We start from the raw sequence: 13,504 nt of genomic DNA on the forward strand, positions 1-13,504 counted from the left end.
ACTTTCTGAAGTGTTAGAGGTGTTCTGTAATGATTGTAGTGATGGTTACACAACTGTATACATTTACTTAAAAGCTGTTCAGCCATACAGGACATTAGGTGAATTTTATGGTATATAAGTTGTACCTCAACAAAGCTATTTTAAAAATATTATGGGATAAAATCAGATTACAAATATTCGAAGATATATGTCCTTCACAGTATCCTTCAGAGAACTTGTAGAAAAACACTTAACAGTCCTAATGGAAGTTAATTAGTGTATAAATCATGGAAATCTCATCAACATTATTTCCCCTTTCACAATTATATATTTGAGGGTATGCATGAATATTCATATGCTTCACAAGGGATTATATTCCAAACTAAATTTATTGTCCCTATCAAGCTCATTTTTCCTGCATTCCTGATCATTGTTCTTGAACCACAGTGTTTTAGTCCCTCACATGTGCAATCTTTTAGCATTTTAAAATTTCTCTTCTTTCCTTAGTAGAATACCTGCTTAAATTTTTTCATTTTTTTCCTCTGCATCAACTCACAAATGTATCCCTAATTGTAAAATCTCATTACCACTACTGTAGTTTAAAATCTTTTTTTTTTTTAATTTCAACTATCATGGTAGTTTTTTTTCTTGTCCTCCTCCCTTTAGTTTATTACCTTAATCATTCATTTTTCCCCAAATCCCATTGCCTTCTAATCTATTATTGTATATGCCAGCAGATTAATTTACTTAGAGTGTGTTTATCAACATTTTATTTACCTATTGAAAGGTTTTTACTGCACTCCTCATTCTGTACTTGACTTCAGTACCTGAGCCTGGTGTTAGAGGCCCTGAGAAGTTGGTGCATTTACCACCTTTCCAGGCTTACCTCTCAGACTTCATTTTTATGCTACCTGAACTATTTGCAGTTCACTGAAGACACCCGGAATTTCCCCAGCACTGTTTATTTATTCTGTTCTTTCTACCATTTTTTTGGCCTTTTACACATTATAAGATTTTATTTATGTCCTATGATCTTGAAACTCTTTTATTGTCCTACTTGGGATCAATCTTGTCCTTCTATAAATGCTCACAACAGTTTCTTTGACCTGATGCTTCCCACTTTCTCCCATGTATTGTAGTCATTCATGTTTGTCTGTATAAGCACATTGAGGGAAGGATTGATGGATTGATTGATTTGGCTTTTAATTCACTTAAATTTTTAATTTATATATAGTAAAATTCACTTGTTTTAATATTAGGGAAGGATTTTTTTTTTAGTCTTGTTTTTATATCCAGGATAATACCTTGCATATTTTACATATTAAGTAAATACGTTTAATTTAAAATAAATGAAAAGTTTCTTTTGAAAGCTATCTAAAACCGGGGTTTCTTTGTTAAAAGCTCTTCTGTTGGGAGTGTGGGGGGAGGTAAGTGTGAGCTCTTTGAGACTCTGCTTGTCAGGGCTTTGACAGGGGACCAGGAAATACTTGTGTAGTCTTGGAATTTTATCATCTGTTTTACTTTGAACACTAAGGAACTATTCACAAGACCATACATAGTAGTTTTAATGATACAATAGCCATTGATAATGAGTATAATGAAGCAGGCAGCCATTCCATTTGCAGAATGACTGTTTATTTTTCTTTTGGTTTTCTTACTGCAGAATACTTTAGTCCTTATACAATGGGGAAATGAGACTGCTATTTTCAAAAGATAACTTCTTTTGTTTTTTCTTTGTCACTAATATTTCATCCATTAGCAACCTTACGGGGGAAATCTGATAGTTTGTAATAGTTTTAAATGGTGGTCCTAGTTTTAGAAAATACTGTTGCTTTGTTTCAGTGTTATTCTTTAATATTTTCTGGAATCAAGTTGATAGTTTGAGGGGTATATTACCCTGCTTTTTCTCCTCCTCCACCTCTGGATCTCTCTTTTCAAATTCTGGGCCTCCTGGTCTCCCTTTGCCAGGCCTTGCCTCCACCATCCAGTGAGACTAGTTTCTGCTTGGTTCTACTCTTGCTCCATGGGTGCTGGAAAGGGTTCTCTGGGAAGAATCCAGAGGAACTAGTGTGCTTCCTTTCTTCTCTCAGGGGTCATAGCCACCAGTTTCTGCCTAATTTGGCTCCTCTCCAAGGCCTTCAAATTCTTATTCTTTTAATATGTTTTTTCAGCTGTTCTAATTATCATCAGTATGAGGGATAGTCCAAGGAAGCTACTTTGCTGTTCCTGGGAGAAAAACTCCTGGGCATCTGTATTTTAAAAGAGCAAATTATTAAAAATTACAATATTTATTGTAGGCACAGTCAAGATATTGCACAAGAAAGTTGAGCCTTACTTCATATTGGGAGCTCAAGGGGTTTTTTTTTCACCTTAGAATTGCTCCTGTCATGAAGCAGTCTAGTTCTCAGATTCATGGTGGGGGGTGGGTGCAGGTAGGGGGACACATACACAGTATGGCTTTGCTGTAAATCATCAAACATTTGAAGGTAGTAGTCAGGAGAATTGGTTTCCTAGTTGCAGAGATTGAAATCTGTGCAAACCACTACTCCCGTTTTTATAAGATACCAGTGTTTTACAAAAATAGTATTTGTGATACAAATGTCACTGGATGCATATTAGTATATAATTGTTTATCCATAGATAGCTTAGTGAAGAAACAAAAACTCATTCAAGTTATCATAAGGAAAAAATACTAAAGGCTATAAGGATATATTGTAGAACCCAAGGGTAGAGAATCTAAGACCTTATCAGCGACTGGATTTGAGACCTTTGCACTATGGATAACTTAAGGTTGCAACCCTTGAATCTCTCTCCTGTGGGTCTCCCCTTTCTCTCTGGTCATCTGGTTCATTCTTTATTCTCTCTCTGCAGATTGGCTGTCTTTGATTTTTCATCCACATGGTAAAAAGGTGGTTGCCCCAAAGTATTTACATCTCCTCACTTACATTGACGAGCACAGACCATATCCCACTAACACGTTCCTGGGAGAGAGAATCTGATTGGCTAATTGAGGGTTGGCTGTTTCCCTGGTGAAGCAGACTGTGACCTAGAGGGTGGGATCCCAGGCCTGGCTACCCAAGTCCATTGTGTGGTTGGGGAACCGTCCTTAGATGAGGCGAAGATTTTGGAAGCTGGGAAGATACTAAAAGGATCTACCACATTAAGTATCTAGAAGGATCTGGGTGTTTCAGTGAGTAGCTACTTGGATAAATGCAGAGGCTGAAGACAGGAAATGTGTTAATTCTAAGTCTGTAAATCCCACATGTATTTTTAGAAAATTCTATGTGTATAACCACAAGCAGCCATAGGCAATATGTTAAATAAAGAGGATTAAATGGTAAATGAGGGGTCAATTCAGAATGATATTACCAATGTCAGAGCATGTTATAAATCTCAAAATCTTGGCTTTGCTTTATATATCATGGGATTACTGACTATCATCTTAGCAACTGCTAATCAGTCTTATAGCAGAAGAGATGCCTGACCACTCCAATTTGTATGCTCTATTAAAGCATCATATTTCTTTGCTTCTGCCACAGAACCATCTAACATACCAATACTCAAAAAATACAGTGAATCATGATATCACTGGTGTATATAGAGTTTTCAGGTGCTTTTCAACTGTGTTTTCATGTTTCTTATCTTCAGTTTTACAAATACCTTTTAAGTTAAACTTAAAACACAAACTATGACTTTTAATTTTTTGAACTCTTGATGAACAAGAAATAGCAATTCCTGGTACTTAAAAAGAGAAAGAAATGAATGAGATATGAAGGAGTTTAGAGGCAGCAAGAACACATACGGCATTATCTTCTACAGATTTTCTGTGGGCAGAATGTATTTGGTATTATATGTAATGCCCTTTGCCCCAGAATTCCAATCTTGGGTGATTTCCCCCAGGCAAAAGACAAGCTGTCTAGCTTATTTCTTTTCATAAAAATGGAAATTTGAACTCATCCGTGAGTGCTTAGGATATTTATGTACAATTTGGAAGATGCAGTACATTATCCACAATGATGTAGAATCACCAAGAAATGATATGGTTATATTTTAATTTCAGGCATCTGGTGTTTGTGTCAAGACTTCGTAGTAGATGATTTAGCGTAATTCAAACACAATTCAAACACATTTCAGGCATCTTAGAAGTAGGGGCTTATTTGTTCTTTGAGATATTAAAAAATGCACTTTTACCAATTTGAGTGTCAACATAAAACTTTACCTGTTTTAAAGCAGTATTTTTCAACTGGTGGTGAATGTTATTAGGGAAAAGAGGCAAACACAATGAAGGAAACAAACATTGCAAAGCCTGTGGTTAAAATTGCAGCCGTCCCTTTTTTTACTTTACTCACAGGGTAGATTTTTGTACTCTGGACTCTTTCTACTTTGGAGACTGTCTCTAATTTGCATATAACGATATATACATCAAGGCTTCTTCTCCCATGCTTTTTTTTTTTTTTTTTTTTCTTTTTGCGGTATGCGGGCCTCTCACTGTCGTGGCCTCTCCCGTTGCGGAGCACAGGCTCCGGATGCGCAGGCCCAGCGGCCATGGCTCACGGGCCCAGCCGCTCCGCGGCATATGGGATCCTCCCAGACCGGGGCACGAACCCGTATCCCCTGCATCGGCAGGCGGACTCTCAACCACTGCGCCACCAGGGAGGCCCTCCCATGCTTTTTAAAATTCAGTGGTTCCCTATATTTTTTGATTCACTGATATGTTGCATGGCTCTGGTGGAAATGAAGAAATACAACGTTTTAAGGAATATAAAAAAATCCTCATGTTTATCAATGGTGAGGTGTCTTTTCATTAAATAATAGCTAATAATTTTAGGCAGTTTGGGAGGAATAATTTTAAAGACTTTTTTTTTTTTTTTTTGCGGTACGCGGGCCTCTCACTGCTGTGGCCTCTCCCGTTGTAGAGCACAGGCTCCGAACGCACAGGCTCAGTGGCCATGGCTCACGGGCCCAGCCACTCCGTGGCACGTGGGATCCTCCCGAACCGGGGCACAAACCCGTGTCCCCTGCATCGGCAGGCGGACTCTCAACCACTGCGCCACCAGGGAAGCCCTGGAACTGGTTTTTTGGAAGGGTCTGTTAGGAGTTAGGAGAGAGGGTAATCTAGGGTAGGCCTTCCAGAAAGGAGGGGGCCCTGGCATATTCAGGGGAGAGTTAACTAGGTGATCTTGATTGGAGTGTTGGGTTCATGTTAGGGAGAATAAGATATGATTGGAGTGTTGAGGTCAGATAGTTGTAGATGATGAGGAGCCTTGTGATGGTGGCAGCAACTGTGTTTTTTCTTTTGTTTATTTCTTGTTTTTAATTTTTATTGGAGTGTAGTTGATTTACAATGTTGTGTTACTTTTAGGTGTACAGCGACGTGAAGCTGTTATACATATACATATCAAGATACCCACTGTTTTTTAGATTCTTTTCCCATATAGGCCATTACACAGTATAGAGTAGAGTTCCCTTATACAGTAGGTCCTTATTAGTTATCTATTATATCTGTCCTTATTAGCTATCTATTTTATATATAGTAGTGTGTATATGCCAATCCCAATCTTCCAATTTATCCTCCCCCCCTTACCCCCTAGTAACCATAAGTTTGTTTTCTACATCTGTAACTATTTTGTAGATAAATTCATTTGTACCCCTTTTTTTGGAGCAGCTGTGTTTTAGGAATATCACTCTGTTGAGGATGTAGGAGGATCAGAAGAGTAAGAGATGGGAGGCAGAAAACTAAATGAGGAACACTGCGTGAGGCGAACTAAGGTGGTGGCTGTCAGAATGGACCAGAATGGGCAAACTCATAGAGTTGAGGGAGAGTGATGAATGAACTTGGACGCTAACTCCTTTGTGGATACAAAGAATAAGGAAATGTATTAAAGACAGTTCTGAAGTTTTAAACCTGGAGATCAGTGAGATTAAGAAAATACTAAAAAACAAAGTTGGCAGAAGGAATTACTGATGTTATGGGAAGATGATCTAGGTTTCAGAATTTAGGGTTGATTTTATCTGTGAAATAGGTGAATAGGTCAGGCATGCAGTCACAGATGTGGGACTGGAGCTTGGGAGAGAAATGAGGGGTAAAAACCACATCATGGTAAGAGAAATAATATATGTGGAGGCTGCTTTTTAAAGTTTAGAACCGAAAGATAAAAAGGAAATAAGATTATAGATCGTGAGGACCAAAGCAAGATTTTTGTGGAGAGGGTAGAAATAGTACATTTGTGTAGATGGAAAGGGAGAAGCTGGTGAATAGAAATGGACTAAGAATCCTGAGAGCTAATAATTAAGGGGATTTCATTGATGTGGAGAAAAAGGAACAGTGATCGTAAAATACCTGGATATAAGGATGCTGCTTAGTTAGGTCCTGGTCAGTCAATATTTTATTGTAAAAGGGCAGTCATTGAATTTTAGGACAATAATTACCTCGACAGAATTACTTGGTGTAGTGAGTGTGTCTTCAAGCTTTGGTAGAAACATACTTCTGTCATATTGGTGTAATAACCACCATTTGAGTGAAACCAGGGCATTTGTAGACATCTTTCTGTGTTGAAATTTGAAAGATATCAACAATTTGAAATTCTTTTCTGATTTACTAGCCTTCTTTTGATCACAGATTCCTGCAAACTTTATTAGCATCAGTGCCAAATCTACAAAATAATTGAGTCCATCACTGGAATTGTTACTAAAGTAGAGACCCAATTCAGTATTCTCCCTGACTATTGTGCAGTTTCGGTGATATAGTAACAGAGATAGTACTTGTCATTATATTACTTCATCAGCTTGCTGAGTAATACTCCAGTGGCCTCGTAAATAAATAAAAAAACATTGACGAATCTCTTAACATGTTTTATGCTTTCCCAGCGAACTCTTTATTGTACAGAAAATGAAATAAAGTCCATTTACTGCCACCCATAGTCATTCTCATTGATAGTTTTTATGCTTTTAGTGAGAATGGAGTGTCATGGGGAAGAGAACAGACTGTGGAGTCAACTAAACCTGAGTTGAAATCCTGGCCTGTTATTGTGTAATTATAAGGCCTTAGGCTAGTCCCTCCCTCCCCCCTCCCCTCCCCCTCCCTCCCTCCCTCCCCCCTCCCCTCCCTCCCTCCCTCCCCCCTCCCCCTGTCTTTGGAGTTTTTTTAAAGAGCATTTTAAGGTTCAAAGCAAAATTGAGGGGGAGAGTACAGGGATTTCCCATTAGCTCCTGCCTCCACACATGCGTATAGGCTCGTTTCTTAATACCACTAATTTTCAGTCTCTTCATCTCTAAATTACAATTAGTAATACTTACTTCATAGATTTGAGGATTGAGTAAGGTCATGTTTTTAAAATGTCTGATATTTGATAAGTATTCAGTAATGTGTATGTGCTTATAATATAGACATAATTGGCTTTAAAACTTACTTGGAGCAATATATTCACAGGTGTGCTTCATAAATGTTTTGATGATAATGCTTGATATGGCCCTCACATCTCTATTGAATGAATGAATGATTATATACATATATGCAAGAATAATAGTTATATGGGACCCTGATTCTGAAAAGCTTTCACTTCAGTCATGGGTAGAATTGTTTGTCTACATGTACTGTATACCACTTGGTTATCTTAAAATTTTAAATGTGGCAAGTGATTATAGAAATGAGTTGAGTTGATACACTTTAGTCCTGGGTTAGACCATCTTAGGAACCATGGTGATTTCTGTTCCAGATCTGCTATTTTCTTTCACAACAGTGGGAACTTTTTACACTTGTCTTAGAAATAGTACAACTGATTCTAGCCCAGGCCCCCAAACCCCTGAGGCTCTAAAGTGGATTGATTTTTATAAACAGGACCTGCTGGCAGTAGTGATCAAAAAAGCTGTTGCTTTTGTTGCTTTGAAACTCTGAAGATGAGTAGTGGGCCCTAGAAATAATTTGCAGGTCAGGACCACTTAGTCTGCTGTGGGCTACGCTAACCTGGTTGGCCGGTTTGTTAGAGTGCGGGTCCAGTTCCTTGTCTATGACCTGAGAACGGATTTTCCTGATAAAGTTTTGTGCTTTCAATGAGGTAAAATATCTAAATGGATTAGCCCCTTGCCTGCAGTATAGTAAGCCCTCAGTAAATGTCACGGCATCGCTGCTTCTGCTGTTGCAATTTGGAATAATAAGGATTAAATTATGACTAAAGGAGTATGTTGATTAAGTCACCCAGCCCAGTGCCTGACACACAGTAGACCCTCAGTAAAAATGTTCCCTTTACCCCCATGTATAAATGCTCACTATACACTGTTCCCAGTTTTAGGAGTAGGTAGCAAATTGCTGACTTTCTGGCTATAATGAATCTTCCCTTAGGTCTACAACTAGAAATATGAATAGCTAGGTTAATATCCTTCTGAATGTCAAGGAGGTTTTAGAATTAGGTCTTCATGGTTTTAAAATTGCTTTTTCTTAATAGCACATCATAAATGTGTGTGTTAAGCTGTTTGTCTGCTTGTACAGATGCTGTTGACTGAGTACTTGGATATGAAAAATACTCGTGCAGCCTCTGAACCCTCAGCTCAACTAAGTTATGCCAGCACTGGGCGCGAGTGTGCAGCCTTTTTTGCCAAGAAGAAACCTCAAAGGCCCAAAAATTCTCTTTTCAAGTAAGTATCTCCCTGCTGGTAAGATAGGTGTCAAGATGTGTTAGATCCCAGTAGAACGGTTTTCCACTTTATTGACAGCCATTACTTCACCCATTTAAAGTTGATTTGAAATAATTGATAGGAAGTGACTATATATTCAACTTTCTATACTTCCGTTTTCTGTAAGGGAGGTGACTATTTTGGAATATGGTTACTGGACTATCTAGAACTTTTAATAAATAATTCTGGAATTTGTTTCTGGGGAGTCATATAAAATGAAGAGAAATGAAATTTTCCCCTTGTTTCTGGGGAATTTTATATGAAATGAAAGGAAATGAAATATTTCAGCCTTTGGAAAGCCCCAAGTGCCAAGAAAGAACCTTTGTTAATAAAGTCACACAAATCTCTCTAGCTAAGTAGTATTGGGTTTTACTTGATTTAGTAAAAGAACAATGTGGAAATTCTTTTTTTTTTTTTTTTTTTTTTTTTTGCCGTACGTGGGCCTCTCACTTCTGCGGCCTCTCCCGCTGCGGAGCACAGGCTCTGGACACGCAGGCTCAGCGGCCATGGCTCATGGGCCCAGCCGCTCCGCAGCACGCGGGATCCTCCTGGACCAGGGCACGAACCTGCATCCCCCACATCGGCAGGCGGACCCCCCCAACCACTGTGCCACCAGGGAAGCCCGGAACTTGTTTTTTTCGAATTACGATTAGCTACACTCACCTGGCCACATACCCTAAGTATATGTCACTTGGTAACAGCTAACAGTTAATATTATTATTAACATTAATAATAATAACGATAACAGCTACCATTGCTTGAGTGCTTACTATGTACCAGGCACTGTAGTAAATGAGTTTCTCAGAAGAATCTCAATCAAACATAATTTGATTCAGATTATACCAAATTTGGGCAGCAGGGTAGTGGTAATGCCTACTGAGTCCTTACTAAGTGCTAGCCAAGGCATAAAGCCATTTTCATGAATTGTCTCATGTATTTATTCATTCTAACAATCTAATGGGTATAGGTTCTATTTTTCATCCTCTATTAGACATTAAAAAAAATTGAGGCACATGCACAGAAACATAATTCAGAAAAGAAGACAGACAAGTAAATAATTGATGATAGTTCCATGTAGTAAAATGTGTGAGATGAGCACATGGTATTAGTGGAGGTTAGGAAGGGACTCTCAATCAGGATCAGCTCTTAAGCTTCTCAGGAAACTTCACACTACCCTCCTGGGAGCAAAGCCAACTACAGAGTCTACTGAGTTAACAGTGCCTCGGGAATCAAAGGCTACCAAACACTACCTATGCAGTATTGGGTATTGTTGATTCTCATGGTCAATGACTTTCTCTCCTCAGCACTCGTCAGAGGGGATTATTGGATCACATACATGGCACAGAAAAAGCTCATTGGAAACCCCAATCTATTTATCAGAATTACGTGTGATCTAAATGCAATGTGGTATCCTGGAACAGAAAAAGGATATTAGTGGAAAATTTTGTGAAATCCAAATAAAGTCTGTTGTTTTGTGTCATACCAGTGTTAATTACTTAGATGCAACAAAATGTACCACGATTATGTAAGACATTAACATTAGGGAGAGATTTGGGTGAAAGGTATACAGGAACTCCCTGTACTATTTTGCATCTTTTCTATAAACTTAATGATTTCAAAATAAAATTTGTTTTAAAAAATTTTTTTTTTTAAATCAAGGCACAAGAGGTTAAGGAAATTATGCAAATTCACACGGCTAGCAAGTGGTAGAAATAGGATTTAAATCTTGGCACTTTTGAGATTTGTTTTCTGTCAAGGATTCATAGAGTTCTTAATCATTAAGGAAAGTTTCAACAGTTCATTTATCTTGTGGTCTAGAGGAGAGGAGATTTACTGTGCCCACACTGCAGTGAAATCCATTCTGTTTATTGGATGCGTTCTCTTTTTTTTTAAACAGTTTTATTCAGAGCTTGGATGCAGTATCAGTTAAAAGGCTTTAGTCTGCAAGTAGCATGGAACCCCAAATGAATAGATTAACCTATAGAAAGTTATTATCTCATACATAAGAATAAATAGAGAGGATTCTTTAATTCACCGGTACAGTATCATCAAGGACTCAGCCCTTTCCATTTCTCTGCATTCAGTCCCACTCCAATAAAAATGGTGGTTCCCAGGAAATAGTGTGTGATTCATCCTGCAAATCCCTTTTTTTTTTAATTAGTAGGCTTTATTTTTATCCATTTTAGGTTTACAGAAAAATTAAGCTGACAGTACAGAGATTTCACTTATGTCCCTTTACACCATAGTTTCTCCTCTTATTAACACCATAGTTTCTCCTCTTATTATTAGTGTGGCATATTATTTACAATTGATGAACCAATATTGATACACCATTATTAGTTAAAGCCCATTGTTTACATTAGGGTTCACTCTTTGTATAGTTCTGTGGGTTTGGAGAAATGCACAATGTCATATATCCACCATTATAGTATCTTACAGAATAGTTTCACTGCCCCAAACATCCGGTTTTCCACTTATTCATTCCTCCTTCTTTTCCTTACCCCCTTGAAATGACTGATCTTTTTTACTGTCTCTATAGTTTGCCCTTTCCAGAATGTCTTAAAGTTGGAATCATACAGTACGTAGCTTTTTCAGACTGGTTTCTTTCACTTAGCAGTATGCATTTAAGGTTCATCCATGTCTTTCTGTGGCTTTTTGTGGAATCCTTTGTATCGCTAAGTAATACTAGTTGTGTGGATGTACCACACTTGTTTTTCCATTCAGCTATTGAAAGACATCTTGATTGCTTCCAGCTTCTGGCAGTTATGAATAAAGCGGCAATAAACATTCATGTGCAGGTTTTTGTGTCAGTGTCAGTATTTGACTCATTTGGATAAATACCCGGGAGCATGATTACTAGATCATATGGTAGGACTATATTTAACTGTGTAAGACACTGCCATACTGTGTTCCAAAATGACTATATCATTACAAATCTGTTTTTATTAATGATTAATTATCCATCTATTAATATTTTTTGCCAGTCACAAAGCCCCTCTGCAAGTTTTTCTCAAGAAAACTAATAGGACCTGGGTCTGAGGCCCATTCCTAAACCAGTCACTGGCAAGGGGAAGTAGACCATGGTGATAGTCTTAAACCAGTCAGAGTTCATCTCCAGTGATAGGTCTGCAGCTGGAGAGGGAGCCCCCTCTCCTGAGCACCCTGCCTAGTGAGAGGGAGCAAGGACGCAGACGCCCAGATAGAATCGGGCCTGTGCCAGCGAACAAGACAGATAGTGGGAGGAAAGGTGTTTGATGGCGGCAACTAAGACTGCCTCAGATACTGCCTAAGGCCTACGGTTAGGCCTTTTCTTTCCCCTCTCCCCTCCCTTCCTCCCTCCACCCGTTCCGGTCCTACCCAACCCTCTTCAAGCTCAACTGACCGTTCTCAGTCTATGCCTATTGCAGAAAGCAGGTTTCGGGGTGTTTAGATTTCATGCTGTCAGTCCTCACCCCTAACTTGCAACCTGAGACCACATAAACATTTTCAGACATTTAGCCAATCCTGAAATTGCGGTGTTGGAAAACATAAGTTACTGGAAATGAATAAGTGAACATAAGTAATTGTTCCACATTTGTTATTATTACATAGTAATAAAAACTCATCACCTGCACAGAATTAGGCCACTCTTAGAAATTTGCCCATTTCTAGGCTTGGTTCCACCATTAATGAGCCATATGAGTCAGGGCAGTTCTCTTGTCTCAGTGGCCTCGGTGCCTTTGGCTGTAAAGTGGGGAGGTGAGACTGGCTAATCCCTCATGCCTCTTTTGCTGTAAAATTCTATCCATCTGTGACTTGTTGCAAACGCAGAAAGGATTCCTGAGTAGTGAAAATGCCTCAGGTCATAAAGGATTCAGATTTTGGCAAGCTGTCATCTGTTTCTGTCACATCTGTGAAGAACCTTATTACTCTCTTTAATTGTCCCTAGCCAAGGTTAATTAAGTGTGTTTAAGCTCTTTCTTATTGTATATGGTGTGCCTCTCTGTTCTTTGCTCAAGAGTTTATTTTTTCTCTTGCTGTTTCTGATCAATAGCTGTCAGCGTGCTTTTTGGAGGTCAGTGGCTTCTCATCAGCACTTGACTGGCAGGTGACACTTTTGAAGTACTGCACGCTTTGCCTTTCTTCTGGCTGTTTGTGCCCTCTTAGTTCTTGGCAGGGTGCAGAGAAAGGATCAAGTAACTCAGCTGTTTCCCTCAGACTGACATTCATCTTGGTATTCATCTTCCTTGTCAAAGAACCGATAAAGAAGGCATAATTAAGAAAACGGTGGTGCTCCTTCCTTGTGGCCAGAAATCTATCCCATTATCACTGTTGCTCTTTCACTGTGTTGCTGTTTACCCCTTAGTGGCTGTAATTCTTAGAAGGATTTCTCCTGTCAGTCTGTTATCCTGACTTTGAAAATCTCAGGTTTGAAATGGAATTTCTTAGCACATCAAAGGATTTACAGTTTGATGATACAGTCGTAATTTTACCTGTTTTTTTTGGTTCTTGTTGTTCTTCCTTACCTGCAAGTTACTTTTTTTTTTTTCTTTTTTGCTGTATGCGGGCCTCTCACTGCTGTGGCCTCTCCCGTTGCGGAGCACAGGCTCCGGATGCGCAGGCCCAGCGGCCATGGCTCACGGGCCCAGCCGCTCCGCGGCATATGGGATCCTCCCAGACCGGGGCACGAACCCGCATCCCCTGCATCGGCAGGCGGACTCTCAACCACTGCGCCACCAGGGAGGCCCGCAAGTTACTTTTAAGACTGTGATTTGTTGTTGTTTTTTTCTATTTTGTAGTCATTGTTTTAGCTTTTTTTTTTTTTTTTTTTTTGCTGTACGCGGGCCTCTCACTGTTGTGGCCTCTCCCGTTGCGG

At 39.1% G+C, this 13,504-nt stretch overlaps 1 protein-coding gene across 1 annotated transcript in view; it reads left to right on the forward strand.

Annotated features, from left to right (window-relative positions):
* The window catches only part of EXOC4 (exocyst complex component 4), an 815,775-nt gene that overhangs the window by 219,089 nt on the left and 583,182 nt on the right, over positions 1 to 13,504 (forward strand). The window contains exon 8 of the mRNA XM_082632942.1: positions 8,465 to 8,610. Within this exon, the coding sequence (XP_082489068.1) occupies positions 8,465 to 8,610 (146 nt within the window). The remainder of the gene's footprint in view (positions 1 to 8,464; positions 8,611 to 13,504) is intronic.

Source organism: Mesoplodon mirus (genome assembly GCF_964341445.2).
Source record: "Mesoplodon mirus genome assembly, chromosome: 9".
NCBI classification, from domain to species: domain Eukaryota; kingdom Metazoa; phylum Chordata; class Mammalia; order Artiodactyla; family Ziphiidae; genus Mesoplodon; species Mesoplodon mirus.